This window comes from Equus caballus, chromosome 8 (assembly GCF_041296265.1).
Source record: "Equus caballus isolate H_3958 breed thoroughbred chromosome 8, TB-T2T, whole genome shotgun sequence".
Taxonomy (NCBI): Eukaryota; Metazoa; Chordata; class Mammalia; order Perissodactyla; family Equidae; genus Equus; species Equus caballus.
In genome coordinates this window covers 11,996,007-12,012,751 of record NC_091691.1, presented here as the reverse complement: position 1 = coordinate 12,012,751, position 16,745 = coordinate 11,996,007, and the positions used below count along the sequence as shown (strand labels likewise).

Sequence of the window (16,745 nt, the reverse complement as noted above, 5' to 3'; positions counted from 1 at the left end):
CAAATTCTCCGAGAGAGAAGGAGTCACAAAGCGGGAGGGAAGAGAGAGAAGATGGACATGCACATTAAAAGATACAGTATTTGAGCGACAACCCCAGACTCAGAACTGCCCTGGGCACTGCTCATGAATAGATTTCATTGTCACCTCAGTCCTGGGAGGTAAGGATTATAATTATAATAGCTAAAGGTCATCGGATACTATGTGTCTACCAATATGCTAAGTGCTTTATTTACATACAGCATCCCAAGTTAATTCTCCTAACAACCCTAGGAGGTAGGCATTATTTCACCTCTCATTTTACAGAAGAATACACTGAGGTCCAGAGAGGTGATGTGGTTTGCCTGAGGTCACACAGCAAGGAAGCAGCAGAATTGAGATTTGAACCTGGGTACATGGTGATTTTATACAACTCCACTGTGGCCTCTTTTTGCTTCTCCTGGGAAATTTTTATTTGCTCATTTCTGGCACAAGGATGATTCTCTCAGTGTCACTAGAGAAGAGGATGGTCCTTCCCTGGACCTTGGTCATGTGGGACCACCCGATCACAGGCAGGAGGCTGGCCAGGACTGCATTGAAGATGGCGGTCACGTAGCCCGAGCCCAGCTGGCACTGCCCACCGTGGTACATGGAGGAGGCCCCGCAGGCTTCCTTGGAGAAAGGAGAGGCCAGGCTGATGGGGAAAACCAGCAGGCCCACAATGGTGGCGATGGCTGGAGACAACGGGAAGAAAAACCAGTGTGTCAGTCACGTGGCTAACCTTCCATCCCTGTACTCACTCATTCACCCATCCACTCATCCATTCACTTATTTATTGGTTCATCCACCTTTTTATCCCCCCATCACTCAACTAGCCTTCCACCCATCTGTCTACTCACCCGTTAATTCAACATATTCTAATCCACTCATTCTCTCTATCCCTCTATCCACCTATCCATTCACTCATCCACCAATCTATCCATCTGCCCACTTAAACACCTGCCACCACCCACCCAACCATCCATCTATCCATCCATCCATCCATCCACCCACCCATCCATTCATCTATCCACCCATCTATCCATCCACTAATATATCCATCGATCCATCCATTAGTTTATCTGCTCACTTGCCTACCCATTCAGTCATCCATCCATCCACCCGTCTACCCATCCACCCACCCACCCATCCATCCATCCATCTGCCCACCTACCCATCCATCCTTCCATCCATTCATGCATCCATCTATCCATATTCCAATTTACCCATTTTCCATATCCCTCTATCCATCCATCCATCCATCCACCCACCCACCCATCCATTCATCTATCTACTCATCTATCTATCCACTAATGTATCCATTGATCCATCCATTTGTTCATCCACCCACCCAGCCATCCATCTACCCATCCATCCACCCACCCAACCATCTACCCACCCATCCATTACTCTATCCACCCATCTTTCCATCCACTAATATATCCATCGATCCATCCATTAGTTCATCCACTCACTTACCCACACAATCATTCATCCATCCATCCACCCACCCTGCCATCCATCCACCCATCCACCCATCCATCTACCCATCCATCCATTCACCAACCCACCCATCCATCCATGCATTCATTCATTAAACCTGTTAGAGGCGCTGTGGAGGGCACTAAGGACACTAAGGAAATGAGCCAGCCGCCTCTTCCCCTTAGGCGCTCTCACTGCAGGAGACTCACATGGCCCCCAGCTCCCCTGCTGCTCTCCAGCCACTCTGGTCTCCTTGCAGGTCCCTGCAGGTGCCTTGCTCTCTGGTCTCCATGCCTTTGCCGCTGATGCTCCCATTACGTGAAATACCCTTCTACATTTGGCTAACTCCCACTTATACCTCTAGACTCAGCTCAAGTGATGCCTCTTCCAGGAAGCCCTCCTTAACACCCTCCCCACACTGAATCAGGTACCTCCTGGAGTTTTTCCTGGCACCCTGTGCTCATCCCTGTTGTGTCTAACATCCACTGATGTTAACATCACAACAGCCTGAGGCAGCCCACCCCTACTAGACACTGCAAGCCTAGAACAAGGACCATATCTCCAGCCACTGGCTCAACAAATATTTAGTGAGCATCCGTTGTGTGCAAAGCACTGTGCTGGGTGCTGAGGATATCAAGGCAGGTGTGTCCTCGCCCTCGTGGAGCTGACATTGCAGTGGCTTGAGATGGACAATAACCCATCAGGCAGGTCAGATATTTCAGGTGAGTAAGTGCTGTGGCAGGTAGAAAGCAAGGTGAGAGGAAGGCGAACCCAAGGAGAGGGATGCTCCCTCCCCTCAAGGTCATGGAAGACCTCACCGGGGCAGTGACAGTGAGGGAGCAAGACACTTGAGGATGTGCGAGAGAGAATTCCAGGTGCCGGAACGAGCTTGGCGTCTATGGGCAGCAGAGAGCAAGCCGGTGTGCCCGGAGCACACTGAGCCTGGCTGGGGGAAGAGATGAGGCCCGTGAGGGAACAAGGGCTTAATCGGGCGGAGCCTCATCGGCCACGGCAAGGAGGTCAAATTTACTCTGAGTGTGACATGAAGTCATGGGAGGGTGGATGAGCCAGTCTGAGTGGCATGATCTGATTTCGGTTATAACAAGACCCGTTTGGCCAGTATGTGGCAAACAGGCTCCAGGGGACAAAGGTGACAGCAGGGGGACAGGTGAGGTGGTTATTGCTCCGATCCAGGTGAGAGATGGTGGAGAGCGAATGGGAGGAGGGTTGCGATCAAGGGCTGGGTTAGACCATCCAGAGCCTATGTGTGAATTAGAGAAAAGCAACCCTTCAGGAAAGATGCAGCCCTGCTGTTTCCCAGCTTAGCAAGTGTAGCATAGGCGAGATTTCAGCATCTGAGCCCTCAGCTGGGCACCCTTGTGCAGTGCACAACCTGCCCAACTGTGTATGGTGGTCCCAATAAAGATGATGCAAAGTGGATAGGTGAGAGAGAAAAAAAGGAGGACAGACTATTAGGACTGGGTCTAGCTAAGGGCCAGAGAGGCACTGCTAAGGATGCCATTCCCTCCCCTCTCCCATTTCTGGCTTGCTAAAGGACCAGGAATAGTCTACCATCCTAGGGTTTATCTCTGCGATTCAACATGGGAGGCCAGACACTGCTCACAGCTTTGCTCATTCACTCAGCCACCCACCCACCCATCCCTCCATCCATCCATCCACCCATCCCTCCATCCATCCATCCATTCATCCGTTCATTCATCCATCCATCCATCCACCCATTCATCCATCCATCCATCCATCCATCCATTCATTCATTCATTCTGCAAACGTCTCTGGAAAGCTTGCTATGCAACAGTGGATTTACCTGCTGCTGCCTCCACCCCCAGAGTTGGGCCACTACCCCACCTTGGGCACAGCCCTCTGGGGACCAGGACCCAGGACAGGAGGAGAATTGCATTGAAGGCCAACAGGAGCCAGCCTCCAAGGAGCGTTGCAGCCGAGACCTGCCAGGAAGAGAGAGCAGGCAGGGGGCTGACTGCGGTGGGGCAGGCGGAGGCCCCTTCTGCTTGTTGAACAGCAACCGAGTCTTTGAAACCCCCGAGGTCTGTGCTCTTGTTATCCCTGTGGTGAAGCCAGAATTAAGGTCTAGATCTACAGTCACCATAACCAGCCTTTATTGAGCACCTCCTGTATGGCAGGTTCACCAGGAGAGGGACCTTTGTAATGATCACTTTTGAAGGCTGTATAATCTTCCTAAGAGGTGCTGGACCGAGAGTCCTGACCCATTGTCCCCATTGTTGAACTTGGTAATGTGCCTCATAACAGAGACTTCCAACAGCTTAGCCGTGGTTTTCTAGCCTAGTAATGCTTAGAGGGTGGCCAGGTAGGTGTGTGCAGGTTGTACACTGCACAACTGTAGGAGCTACATTGGGATCATCATAGATTTGCATATTGATGATAGTACTTTTCCAGCAGATGGCAGTATAGTGTCCTGAAGAAGGGGCACCTTTTCCTAATTTGTACAAAGGTATTGTGTGGGCTGGCAGCTTTCAGATTCATCCTGGGTGTTTGCTAAAATGCAGATAGCCAGACCCCACCCGACACTGACAGAGTCAGAGGCTCAGGCCTGGGGGCTGGGAGGTGGGGTAGGACCAGAACTTGGCATTGTTTTGCTGTGGTGGGTTGGGTAGTGCCCCCAAGGCCCCGGTGAGTTATGAGCCCAGAACTCACCTTCCAGGCAAAGTCAGGAATGTCGTCCAGGGACCTGAAGATCCCACAGCTCTGGTTCCAGCTGTTACCCTGAGGCCAGGAGCAGTAGGTGAGGACGCCAAAGGAGAAGGTGGGGGTCTGGAACCAGGCAGGGGAGATGAGGCTGAGGGCCGAGATGCAGGCCAGGGAGAGCCCCAGAGCCACCCACATGCTGCCCACCATCAGGGAGGGTCAGGGACCTAGGGGTCAAAGGGCAAAATTAGTGCTGGAAACTGCCAGGAAAGAGAGAAACGGGCCGGTGAAGGTGCCCCCAGCCCAGATCTGGTCCTGTGTTCAGACCCCAGGCCATCAGCCTCCCTTCCGCCTAGTGATGCAATGGGAGACCCTAATACGTAGGGTGGGGAGAGGGTTTGCCCCAACAAGTTCCGGAAGTAGAAACCCCAAACCCTGGAATAAATGTCAGTGCTTAAACAGACCTTCGAGCACTCCCGTTCTGCCCGGCACATCGTTACCACTGGGCCGTGCAAGGCCCCTCTCATCATTCATTCATTCATTCATTCATTCTCTCAGCCCATCAAGGCTTACACTATCCCAAAGGTCTGCCTCTACCCAGAGTGGGGGCCTTTTTCTAAATCACACACAGAGGTGACCGTTTGGATGATTCAACGTGTATCTTTTTGCTTGGAGGTATTTTTGCAACATCGATGCGGTTCAGTATGTGTGTGTGTCGCATTTATGTAAGTGGCGTAGTCTTGTGCGCTGGGTGCGTTCTGCCTCCTCCCACTTTGGGCACTAAGCATCATGTTTCCAGGGTGGATCCACGTTGCTGTGTGCCCCACTTTTGCGTCTGTGTTGGTTTGAGTGCCCTAAAGGCGGATCCTGAGATGAGGACTTGGGTGCAAGTCCTTTGATGGGGAGAAGGAGGTGGGGTGAAAAGAGAAGGCCGCCAGTTAAGAGGGTGCTATGAAGCCAGCTGTCCCCGGGGGCACCTGGGGCTTTACTGCCCTGGGGAGCTCCGAGAGATGGGTGACAGACAGCACCTCCCGAGAACTGAAGGGGTGTGGTCTTTGCACACCAGCTCCTGCCGGCCATTGGTCGAGGGCTGCCCGCGGCAGTGGTGGCAGCCATGTGTGGTGGCAAATAGGCTCCCACAGGCAGAGAAAATCCACAGGCAATAAGACGCAGGGCTGGCAGATGGAAGCCCACCGACGGGCAGAGACACAAGGACGAGGGATAATGAGCAGGATCCTGGCCGAAACTGCCACAGCGTCGCTTCCAACTGCTGTGTGGTATTCCGTGGCATGTGCCCCCTCCAAGATGGGGGGGCCTCCTGCTCCCTCTACCACAAGTAGCTCGGCCGTGAACATGCGTGTGCATGGACTTCTGCAAGCATTTGTTGGGGCTGTACATGTTGAAACGCACCTGCTGACTCAGGTGGCTGCGCCATCCCACATTCTCTCCTCCAGAGCTGGAAGGTTCCTAGGGACCCACATGCCCAAACATAAGACTCTTAATCTCAACCTCCTCCCACTTTTCAATGGGAAAGTTGAGGCCCAGAGAGGGCAGCAGACTGCCCCAGGCCGATCCTGGAAGCCAGTGTGGGTGAGCGAGTGGCGGGTTTCTAATACTAACAGCACGGCGGTCCACACACTGTCGTATGCCGGGTAATTAACACTCATCACACTATTCACGTGCTTAGTGACTCCTCAGCCACAAGCCCAGAGAAGTGGAGTGAGCTCATCTTCGATGACTGGGGGAGAACACGCTCTTGGCCTGTGTGTCTGCCGGGCTGCACGAGAATCCAGCAAGGTGGGTGCCGTGACCTCCTGTTTTACAAAGAAGGACACTGAGGCTCAGAGAGGAGTGGGCGACTCAGCCCAAGGATCCAGTTAGAGGGGTGGGCTGGGGAGTCACCCAGGCCTGGTGACCTGGCAACTCTCCTTTCCTTTCCACCTGCTGTGGGCCAGGCACTATTCTAGGTGACGTCTTGGAGGAGTGAAGAGACTTGCCCAGGGTTAGAGCTAAGATGTGGGTACCAGTACTCGAACCCAGAGCTGTCTGTACTTAAACCCGCGTTCTCAACCACGCTACATTCCCATCTCCTTCCCTGCTTTCATTCAGCCCCGAGCTCCAGTCTCCCCGCTGCCTTCCTCTCTCCAGCTCTGGGCTTTCTTCTGAGGCAGGGCTGTGTATCTGTCCGTCTCTGCTCCGGGGCGGCTGCTCCCCCCATGTGGCCTAGAAGGCTCCTCTGGCCTGGCGGTGTCATCTCCCTCATACTTCATTCCAGAGAATTTCATTTCTCCTGCCCTGAGAACAGCTCCAGCATGTCTATGAATCTCTAGGTCCAAACTAATGTCCTGACCATTTCCAGCCCAATTAAATGCTTTCACTCTGGGGAGGCATACAGGCTTTGAGGCCAGAGAAGTTCGATCTCTGGCTGTCATATTTATTGGCTGTGTGACCTTAGGCAAGTCACTTACCCTCTCTGAGCCTCAGTTCCTTCATAGGTTAAACAAGCCTTATACTTGGAAAGATTAAATGAGAAAATATATAGAAGGTGCTTTGTGGAGTTCCCTGCACACAGTAGGTCCTCAATAAATGATGATGGCAGTGGTGATTATGATGGTGATGGTGGTAGAGATGATGATGGTAGGATGATGATGGTGGTGTGATGATGGTAGTGGTGGTGATGATGGTGGTGGCGCTGGCGGTGGTGGTGATGATGATGATGATGGTGACCATGATGGTGGTGGTGATGATGATGGTGGTGACAATGATGGTGGTAATGATAATGGTGGTGATAACGGTGGTGGTAGTGATGGTGGTGGTGATGATGATGGTGGTGACAATGATGGTGGTAATGATAATGGTGGTGATGATAATGGTGATGGTGATGGTGGTGGTGCTGGTGAGGACGGTGGTGATGGTGGTGGCGATGATAGTGGTGGTGATGATAACGGTGGTGGTGGTGATGGTGATGATGATGGTGGTGGTGATGATGGTGGTGGTGATGATAATGGTGGTGGTGGTGACGGTGGTGATGATGATGCTGGTAGTGATGGTGGTGATGATGATGGTGGTGGTGGTGGTGATTATTTGTGGCAGTGTTATGCACACCTATTATCTTGTTTCTTCCTCATACCAGGTGGGGTTAGCAGACACCCTAAAAGATGAAAACCAAATGCAGACCCAGAGAGGCTACGTGACATGCCCAAGATCCCCTGGAAAATCAGGAGAAAAATGGAATAGAAGCCAAGACTCTGATGCCTAGATTGATAGGAAAAACAGCCCTTCCTCCCCAACCATACCCCACAACTCCTCTTCCCCGAGTGTCTGTCCCCTTGGCTGGCTCCTAGAGGGGGAACATGGAGCAGATAGGAGGGAAAGAAAGGGAAGGACTCCAGCGAGGGATGGAGAGCTGTGAATGGACCAAGAGGACAGGGAGAGTGAGACTGGTGGAGTTCACACCACCCCAAAGGGAAGGCGAGGCCCAGCTTCAACCACTGACCAGCAGACACCCATGACCACGCCCTGGGAGTCCCCTCCAGCCCTCCCTGAAGGACGGACATGGCACCGTTCCTTCCCCTCGCGACCTCTCCAGTACATGTATCGACAGATACAAAGAACGCGGCACTGCGAGGGCCTCCGTAGAAGAACAGCTCTCGAGGTTTCCAGATGAAGGAGGTGGACGCCAGGGAGCCTCGGATGGTCCTTGGAGGTATTCGGGGGACATTCAGACCAGCCTTAGACGTCACTAACTCCCAGAAGGCTGGAGTTGGTTTTCAGTTCTCCTTCAAGCCTTCTCTGTACATCAAGGAGAAAGTGCCCGTTGGAGCTAACTGGTCTTAAACACCTCCTGAGCATCCGCCAATCTCCCCTTTTGAAAAAGACAGGGAGGGGCCTGCTCGGTGGTGCAGCAGTTAAGTACGCACGTTCCGCTTCAGTGGCCCGGGGTTTGCTGGTTTGGATCCCGGGTGTGGACCTATGCACCGCTTGGCAAGCCATGCTGTGGTAGGCGTCCCACATATAAAGTGGAGGAAGATGGGCATGGATATCAGCTCAGAGCCAGTCTTCCTCAGCAAAAAGAGGAAGATTGGCAGCAGATGTTAGCTCAGGGCTAATCTCTCTCAAAAAAAAAAAAAAAAAAAGACAGGGAGCCTTGAGCAGGCTACAGAGTTGCGTGAGAATTTGGAAATGTGGTTGGATTTGCCTAGTATTTGTTGTTGTGGTTTTGTTCTATTTTGGGGTATGATCCTGGTTGTCCTTTTAAAATAAAAATTTATTTTAATGAACGAATGACTCCGCTTGAAGTCCAGTTTTACCTAAATAATAATGGAGGTGGTTGGAGGAGGAGGATGGTAGTTTGCTAATAGCCAGCACTGTCATCGATGACCAGAGGTGAGGCCCAGGAGGGCTGAGCCTGCCCACGGACACCCGGGGTCAAAAGCGGCTGAGCTGCCCCTCCGGCCAAGGGCACCCCCACTGGCTTCCCAGGGCCAGTCCCTTCAACCTTGGGTTTCGCTTGTGACTCCAAGCCAGGTCAGCCCTTCAAATGTGGCAGCAATCCTGGGCTTGGAGACGGGCCAGTCCCTGTACCACTTCACAGCTGTGTGACCCGGGGCAAGTCGCTCCATGGCTCTGTGCCTCAGTTTCTCCATCTGTAAAAGCCCGTTAGCATCCCAGGGGGCAGGGAGCACTGGCTTCAGTCCCGAGCAGGAAGATGTGGGAGAAAGAAGCTGACACACCGCCTCCTCCCCTCCCCAGCGCTACGACCTTGGGGAGGTCGCCTCACCTCTCTGGAAAATGGGGCTGGGCATCCTGAAGGTTCGGGGATAAGATTGCGTGGGAGTTGCAGGGGAGGGCGAGCTCGGCTTGGCCAGGTGGGTCGGGGTTCTGTTGCATAGACTTTCTGTTCCCAGCATGAGAAAAACCGTGTGGCTGCTAGCCAGCAAGTGAGACGCCACCCCTTGGGCAAAGCAAGATGGATTTCTCTTTTCTCCTCCACCGGAATCAGCCTCTCCTTGGGTCCCAAGGGGTGTAATTCCAGCCCGGAAGCGAAGAAGCCCGGGGCCGACGGCGGCCCCCGGTTTTGCCTCTCTCTGCTGCCCCAGTGGCTCGACCGGGCGTTTCTGACCTTCACAGGAGTTCTGTTCCCCAGATAATGTGCTCAGGGCCGCCTGGGAAATCACGCCGGCCGTGCAGGTGCCCAGAAACCGACATGAGGCGTTATAACCTGAAACCACATCCGGCCAGCCTCCAATTCGCTGGAATCCACCGAAAGGAAGCTTGAAAGGGACTGAGGATTTTGTCCTCCGCTCAGCGTTTAACTGTCATGGGCGCTGACAGCTCGTGGACGCTCACCCCGCCCCATTCTGAGCCCACTCTCAGGGCCTCGTTGCGTTTAAGCCTCATGGCCACTGGATGGTAGGTACTGTTACCATAGTCCCCATTTTACAGATGACAAAATGAAGTCTCAGGGAGTGAGAGGGGGGCCGGGCACTCAAACTCAGGGAATCGGCTCCTGACTCTGGACCCTAAGTCCAAAGTGACATTAAGGGGTTAAACTTTAACGTCAAATACCCCGGGGGTTTCCTGGGGCTGCCCAGGGTTAGAGCTGGGCCAACACTCCCACCTGCTCCAGGCAGGGAGCACGGTTGGTCCCCAGGGAGCCACTGTCAGCCATGGGAGGCAAGAACTGCGATTTGGGAGTTTTGAGGTGGCTGCTAGTGCCTTCGTGAGTGCCCGGCTTCCATGTCCTCATCTGTCAACCAAAGGGGGTGATCATTCATTCATTCAACTTTTATGTGCCCAGCCCATGTGACCCTCATGGATACAACGGTGAACAGGACATAGTGTCTGCCCTCAAGGAGCTTAGGGTTTTGTGGACAAGACAGACAAACAGGATAGAACAACATGGTCCATGCATCCATCTATTCATTCAACAAATATTTATTGAGTATCTACTATGTTCCAGCAACCGATCTGGGTGCTGGGGGCTTAGCAGCGAGGAAAACAGACAGAAGCCTGTCCTCCTGGAGCTTACACTCTAGTGGGGGAGAGAGACAGTAAGGAAAGACACAAGCTGATATACAAGATGTCAGAGGTTAATAAGTGCCATAGAGAGAAAGGAAGCAGGGAAGGGAGACGGCGAGTGACTGGGGGATGGTCATGGAAAGATCAAAGCTGAGGGCGGAAGCCACGTGGATTCAGGACAGTGGGGGTTGGGGGTGGATTATTCCAGGCAGAGGGAGGAGCAGTGCAAAGGCCCTGTGGTGAGCGTGTGCTCAGCATGTTTGAGGAAGCAGAGAGGCCTGGGTGACCAGAAGGAATGAGGAAGGAGAGAGTGATGGGCCTCGTAGACGATGATAGAGCTCTGGCTTTTAATTTCTGTGTGACACGGGGAGTCTGCGGGTGGTCTTGGGCAGGGACGGGACCTGTCTTGTGTTTCAGAAAGATGGCTCTGGCTGCTGGGTGAAGAAGAGGCAGGAGGGAGGGCAAGGGAGAAGCTGTCAGGAGGCACCTTCTGGAACTAGAGGAGACAGCGGTGGACCGGGTGCGGGGCAGAGAGGGAGGGCCGGGGGGGGCGGTGCTCAGATTCTGGATCTATGTTGAAGGTCAAAGGTCCAGCCAACTGGATTTGCTTACGGATTGGACTTGAAGCATGAGAGACGCCAGGAGCCACGGACGCCCCAGGGCTTTTGCCCTTGGCGCCCGGGACGGGGGAGCTGCCATTACTGAGGGGGGGACCCTGCTGGAGCAGGTTTGCCGGGCATGGGAGGGATCTGAGTATGAGAAGTGAAGGTATGCATTTGCCCAACCCATCAACCAACAGATGCGTCCAGGCTCAGCTCCGTTCAAGGGAAAGCCCTGGGCCCTGCTGGGGGCCAGCACGGAGGAGGGTGCCCCGGGGGCCGTGTGGTGTCCAGGCTGAGATCTGACGGTGGGCAAGTCGGGCCTGGGGGCACTTGCATCCTTTGCCTCATTCTCTCAGCTGCACAGCCGGGTAAGCGGATGCTGGTGCAAGTCCAGGCCGTGTGACAAGCTAGCTGCATGAGCCGAGTCGAAGGATATAATCTAAGGGCTCCGTTTCCCCCATGCAATGGACTGAACGTTTGCATGCCCCCAAAACTCATACGTGGAAATCCTAACCCCCAGGGCGATGGCGTTAGGAGGTGGGCCTTTGGGAGGGGATGGGGGCCCTCGTCAAAGAGACCTCAGCGGGCTCCCTGGCCCCTTCTGCCGTCTGAGGACACAGCGAGAAGACGGCCATCTGTGCACCAGGAAGCGGGCTCCCGCCAGACGCCACATCTGCCCGCATCTTGATCTTGGACTTCCAGCCTCCAGAACTGGCAGAAATAAATTTCTGTTGTTTATAAATCACCCGTTCTATGGGACCTTGTTATAGCAGCCTGAACACACTAAAACGTCCATCCACAAAGGGATGGCCACGTCCTGGACCAGCGGGGCTTATCATTGTGGAGGCGATGGATTCCTTTGAAAATATGACTTAAAACCATGGACGCCTTTCCCCATGCAGTCTTGTGAACACACACACGCATGCGCACAAACACCACACTGCATGTAATTTCAGGGGCGCGTGGCTCCGTGAATCCCATTTTGGCCCCTGGACAATACTTTCCTCTTCCCCACCTCCTGACCTCAGACCACGCTTCCCTCCAGACTCACCACACTTTACGTCAAGACCCTCCGGCGTGGCCACTCCTGCTCAGGCTAGGCTTTGGACGTAAGTCTGTCACCTCCTGAAAAGTCTCCTTCCCTTTGAAGGACACATTCAGGTTGGCAAACAAAGGCCAGGCGCGTGACAAGCTGGTCTCGCGGTCGAGGGGTGTGTGTTTTTTCCTTCCTGGTCCCTTCAGTCGACAGCCTGTCACTCCGGGCTGCAGGGTAGGCTGTGCAAGGAGGGAAAAGCCTGCTCTAAATCAGGGTGGCAGGAGGGTCAGGGGTTTCCCGGGTCAGAGACGGCATGAAGAGGGATTAACCCACCTATGATTCAACACCAGGTGTAGAATTTTTGCCACTGTGTTCTCTACCTTTCTGCCTTCGTAATTCTAGTCCAGGAACAGATTTACATATTTCTCGAGGACCTGAGGATCTTCCCTACAGGCTGTTAACTTCCAGAAAGGGGGCACTGGATCTGAAAAATCTTTATCCCCAGCATCCAGCATAAGACTTGGCACAGAGTGGATGCTTTCTTTTGCTCTAAGTGATGGAAGCGCAATTCAAACTGACTCAAGTAGAAATGAGAAACTTATTGGCTGACATAACTGAAAATTCCATGGTGCAGCTTCAGGCACAGCTGGATCCAGGTGAACAAGCAATGTCTTCAGGCCCTCTTTCTCTCCATATTTCAGCTCTGTTTTCTGCTGGGTCAGCTTCACTCCAAGGTGGGTTTTCTCTCACAGTGTTGGCTTCTGCTAACATTCTGAGGTTTAGCAATCCCAGAGAAAAGAAAGCTCCTCTTTGCACACAGTTGCAGTAAATGTTGTGATGAACTCTCATTGGACAAACCTGGGCACATGCCCACCCATGAGCCAATCATTGTGGCCAGGGGAATGGAAAGTTCTGATTGGCCAGAACTAGGTCCTGTGCCCTAGGATTGGGGATTGAGGGTTGGAGATTGGGGAGAGGGTAAGGATGCCACAAGGTTCACCCCACTGGCACTGCATGGACTAAAGGTGGGGGATGGGGTGGTTTCTAGGAGGAAAATGGGCGCTGTTGCAGAGGACGGGGACCGACACTGGGCAGGTGAGAACAAGAGGCCTCACTCTAATGCTGTCAACGCCGCCACCATGCACGGGCGCACAGCAGTCGGTGCTGGAGGAAGCAGGAGGGTTCGAGGAAGCCTGAGACTACGGCTCCATCCCGGATCTGCCATCTCCACTCAGGGCGACTTAGTCGGGGCATCTCTGCCTCTTTGAGCCTCAGTTTCTCCACCTGTCAAACGAGGGCGCCTGGAACAGCTGATTGCCAGGGTTTCCCCCAATGGTTCAATCGTCCATTTATTCACGGTTTTCTCTCTGTCAACGTCCGTGGAAGGTTTGGAGTTAGTGGGAACCGGCTCTGAGTCCTGCTTCTGCCGTGTACGAGCCTTATCAGGCCCGACGGACACACCTCCTCAGGGGTGCCCAGCATCCGCAGCTGTCATCCAAGCTGAGCTGACGGGACCCTCGGCGGTGGCAGTGGGGGGGCTCTGGCGGCCCCTCTCCCAGACTCAGGGGAGCTCTGGGTGTGGACTGGCTTCTCCGTGGCGGCCCGAAGGCGCAGGCAACACGATCCAGAAGGGAGGAGCCTGTGGGGTGACGGATGGCGGACAGGACACTCGGTGGTGGGGAGGTGATGGAGCCGGCAGATGCAGTTCTTGCCCTCCGTCCCTGGATGTTTCCTGTGGCTTCTCTGGAGATGCCCTGAGTGGTGGAACTCCCTGCTGGGCTTTCCTGAGAAGCTGTGGCCAACCCAGTGAGGCAGGCCTTGTACGTGCTCTCCCTGCTTCCCTCCCTGGCAGCCCCTTCGTCCTCCCTTTTGTTGGGCTGGGACTACATCCCCAATAAAGCGTTAGCATGTAAGTTTGCCTCAGGCTCTGTTTTCTGGGGAACCTAGACTGGGATCCTAGCTGTGTGACCTTGAGTAATTTACTTGACCTCTCTGAGCTCCAGATCCCTCATCTGTAAAAGGGAGAGAACCATAGAGCATGTCTCATAAGATTGTGGTGGCGCTTAATGAGACAGCACGGGCAAAGTACTTGGCTCAGTGAATGATAGCTTGCATCGGTATCAACACTGGGAACCAGGCACTGGATTGTATGACGTGCAAACATTTACTCAACATTGAATTCCGTGAATATTTATTGTCAGTTCTTTGCAGGTACGGTGCTAGTCTGTGCTCCCAAGGAGCTCACGGTCTGGGAAGTCAGACAGAGAAGTAATCAGGTAATTATACAACAGTGTTGTCAGGGCCTTCGTACGGGGTAGAAGAGAGGCTGCGATGTGGTAGTCAGGGCTGGCTTCTCGGAGGAGTTGACGTTACAGCTAAGACTTGAAGGATATGTAGTCATTACAGATGATGGGCACCTGGAGGGCCAGGTGTTCCAGACGGAGGGCACGGCATGGGCAAAGGCCCGGTGTTGAGGGAAAACATTTCAAAGCACATGCTGGCCTTCGGCCTCAAGAAGCAGGTCAATTACCGGAGAAACAAAATGGGTAAATATCCTCCGGCGGAAATGCATGAAGACGGTCTTTGCGGAGGAGCGTGTGGGCTCTAGAGCTATACTCTTCAGCACGGTAGCTGTAGCCACATGTAGCTATTTCGATTTAAATTAATTAAAATTCAATAAAATTTAAAATTCAGTTCCTCCGTCACACTGGCTGCATTTCAAATGCTTCACAGTCATTTTTGGCTAATGTTGGACACTGCAGATATAAAACGTCTCCGTCATTGCGGAAAGTTCTATTGGACAGGGGCTGCCAGAGAGTCTGAGAACAGGCAGCCAAATCAAGACAGACTTCCTGGAGGAGGGGGCAGAAAGTGGCAGAGAAGGGGTTCTGGGAAAGTCCCTGGGTGGCACTGTCCTCTGTCCTCAGGAAGAGAAAAGCCAGGGCTGGGAGTGGGGTGGGGGTGTTGGCTCTGGTACAACCTGACACCTCTTTGGTCAGGGGATAACGGCTGGCTGTGTGCAGGCTGGCAGCCTCTCCCCTGGACCTGAGGACACAGGAATGCGGGGCAAGTCGCTAAGGAGGGGCTGAACCAGGAAGTCCCGCCCCTTCTGGGGCCAGGAGGACTCTGGGAATTGTAGTTCCGCGCTTCTGGGATTCCCTCTAAGATTGACAGGGGCAGAAGAGCCGACGCTGGGCCTGAGCTGGGCAGCTCTCCGGGCGAAGGGTTGGGGAGGGCTGGTCAGGGCTGGGGACACATCTGGGTTTGGGGTTTCTGCAGGTGGTGGCAGGAGGAGGACCATCTTCTCCCCTCCGGTGCTTAAGTTCTGGAATAGGGAGGAGATGCCAAGGGGAAGGACTGGGTTGGCTGGGGAGCCGAGAAACATGGAACATTCGGTTAAGCAGAACTCTCAGTCCAGGCATTCTGGTTAATGGAGACTTGCCCAGAAGAGACAGGAAGTGCGTAGAAGGTCCTGGAGGAGAGGCGACAGATGGTACGCCCTCAGCTGTCAGTCATCCCTGCATGTAACCCACTATTTATTGAGTCAGTATTTACTGAGCGCTCACTCTGCGCAAGCCTGGCTCTAGGCGCCGAGAGTCAGGAGTGAACAGAGATAGAAGTCGCTGCCCCGGGAGCCGCAGAGGGCAGCAGACAATAACCCACGGGCTCCCTTTGCTGGTGTAACCCACTCCTGCCACGTCAAGGCCCTGCTTAAAGGGGGATTTCGAGGGCTTCTAACTTTAATCCCACCACTGTCTGTCCTCCACCAGTCAGACCTCCCCTTGGGAGAGGCATCGTATTGGAAAGCCAGAGTTGAGTCCCACTGACAAGCGTGCTCAAGACATCCAGACGATAAAGGAGAATATCCTCGGACACAGGCCCTCAGGGGGCGTCCACCTCGCCATTTCTGGGTTCCCTTACTGTGGGCAAATCTCCTGGGAGCCTCAGGCTCCTCCGTGGTCATATGGGGGCTGGAGAACAACTAAAGGATTGCTGTGCAGAATAAAAGAAACAGTGGATACAGTGTGCATCTCCTGTAACAGGAGTGCCCTTTCTTCTTACACACACACACGTGTGATGTTCTTTTTTTTCTTTCTCTTTAACTTTACTGAGGTCTAACTGACTTAAACGTACACGGTTTTAGGTCCTTAGTTATTCATGCTCGGTCCACTTCCTTGGGAGCATTGTCACAAATGCAATTCAAGTTACTAGTGCAATTACTGTTTCCAGTGTCCCTAAGCTCCACGAGCGCCTGGATCTTGCCAGCTGCTTCACCACTGTGTCCCCAGCACCCAGCATACAGTAGGTGCTTAATATTAAAAGATCTATAGCATGAAATGAGGAAAAGATAGCAAGACGGGCATTTTCTCGTTCAGGAGAGACTTCCTACGATTCTCCCAACGTATCCAAAAGTCTCACCGCAGAACCTCCCCTCCACACGACGGCAGCAGGCGTGGTATACAGTAGGCGCCCCAGCAGAGTGAACACCCTCTCATTAGGACCCCGGCCCTGCGGTTCCAGGTGCAATGCCCCCGCTGGCCGCGAGGGGGCGCCGGCGCCCCGCTGGCTCTGGTTCCGGCGCCCCGGCCCCGGCGATCCCACCGGCGACCTCCGCCGAGCGCCTCCTGAGCGCCCGGGGGCATCAGGCGCTCGGGGCCGCAGCCCCGGCGGCGATCGCTGTCCGTTGCGGGGGATCAGAGTCGGGCGCGGCGGGCTCGGGGCTCGGGGGCCGGGAGAGCTCCCGGGAGGAGCGTCCGCGGCGGACCAGCGACCTCCGACCTGCCAGACCGCCCGCCGGCGAGCGCTGGTCGGTCTGGCGGCGCTCCGCCCCGGGGCCCTCCGCGCAGGCGCCGCCGGCCGCGGTTCCCATGGCGACGGGGGCGCGTCCCCGCCCGACGCCCCGCCCA

The 16,745-nt window shown here is 54.2% G+C and overlaps 1 protein-coding gene across 1 annotated transcript; it reads right to left on the bottom strand.

The window, feature by feature from the left end:
- Positions 1-424: 424 nt before the first annotated feature.
- On the bottom strand, positions 425-11,987 carry LHFPL7 (LHFPL tetraspan subfamily member 7). Its single transcript, XM_014741997.3, has 4 exons — positions 11,854-11,987; positions 4,189-4,406; positions 3,323-3,461; positions 425-710 (listed from the first exon to the last, which is right to left on the bottom strand). Exons 2-4 carry the CDS (start codon positions 4,387-4,389, stop codon positions 448-450), a joined length of 603 nt encoding a protein of 200 aa, XP_014597483.1. The 5' UTR covers positions 4,390-4,406; positions 11,854-11,987; the 3' UTR covers positions 425-447.
- Positions 11,988-16,745: the final 4,758 nt, after the last annotated feature.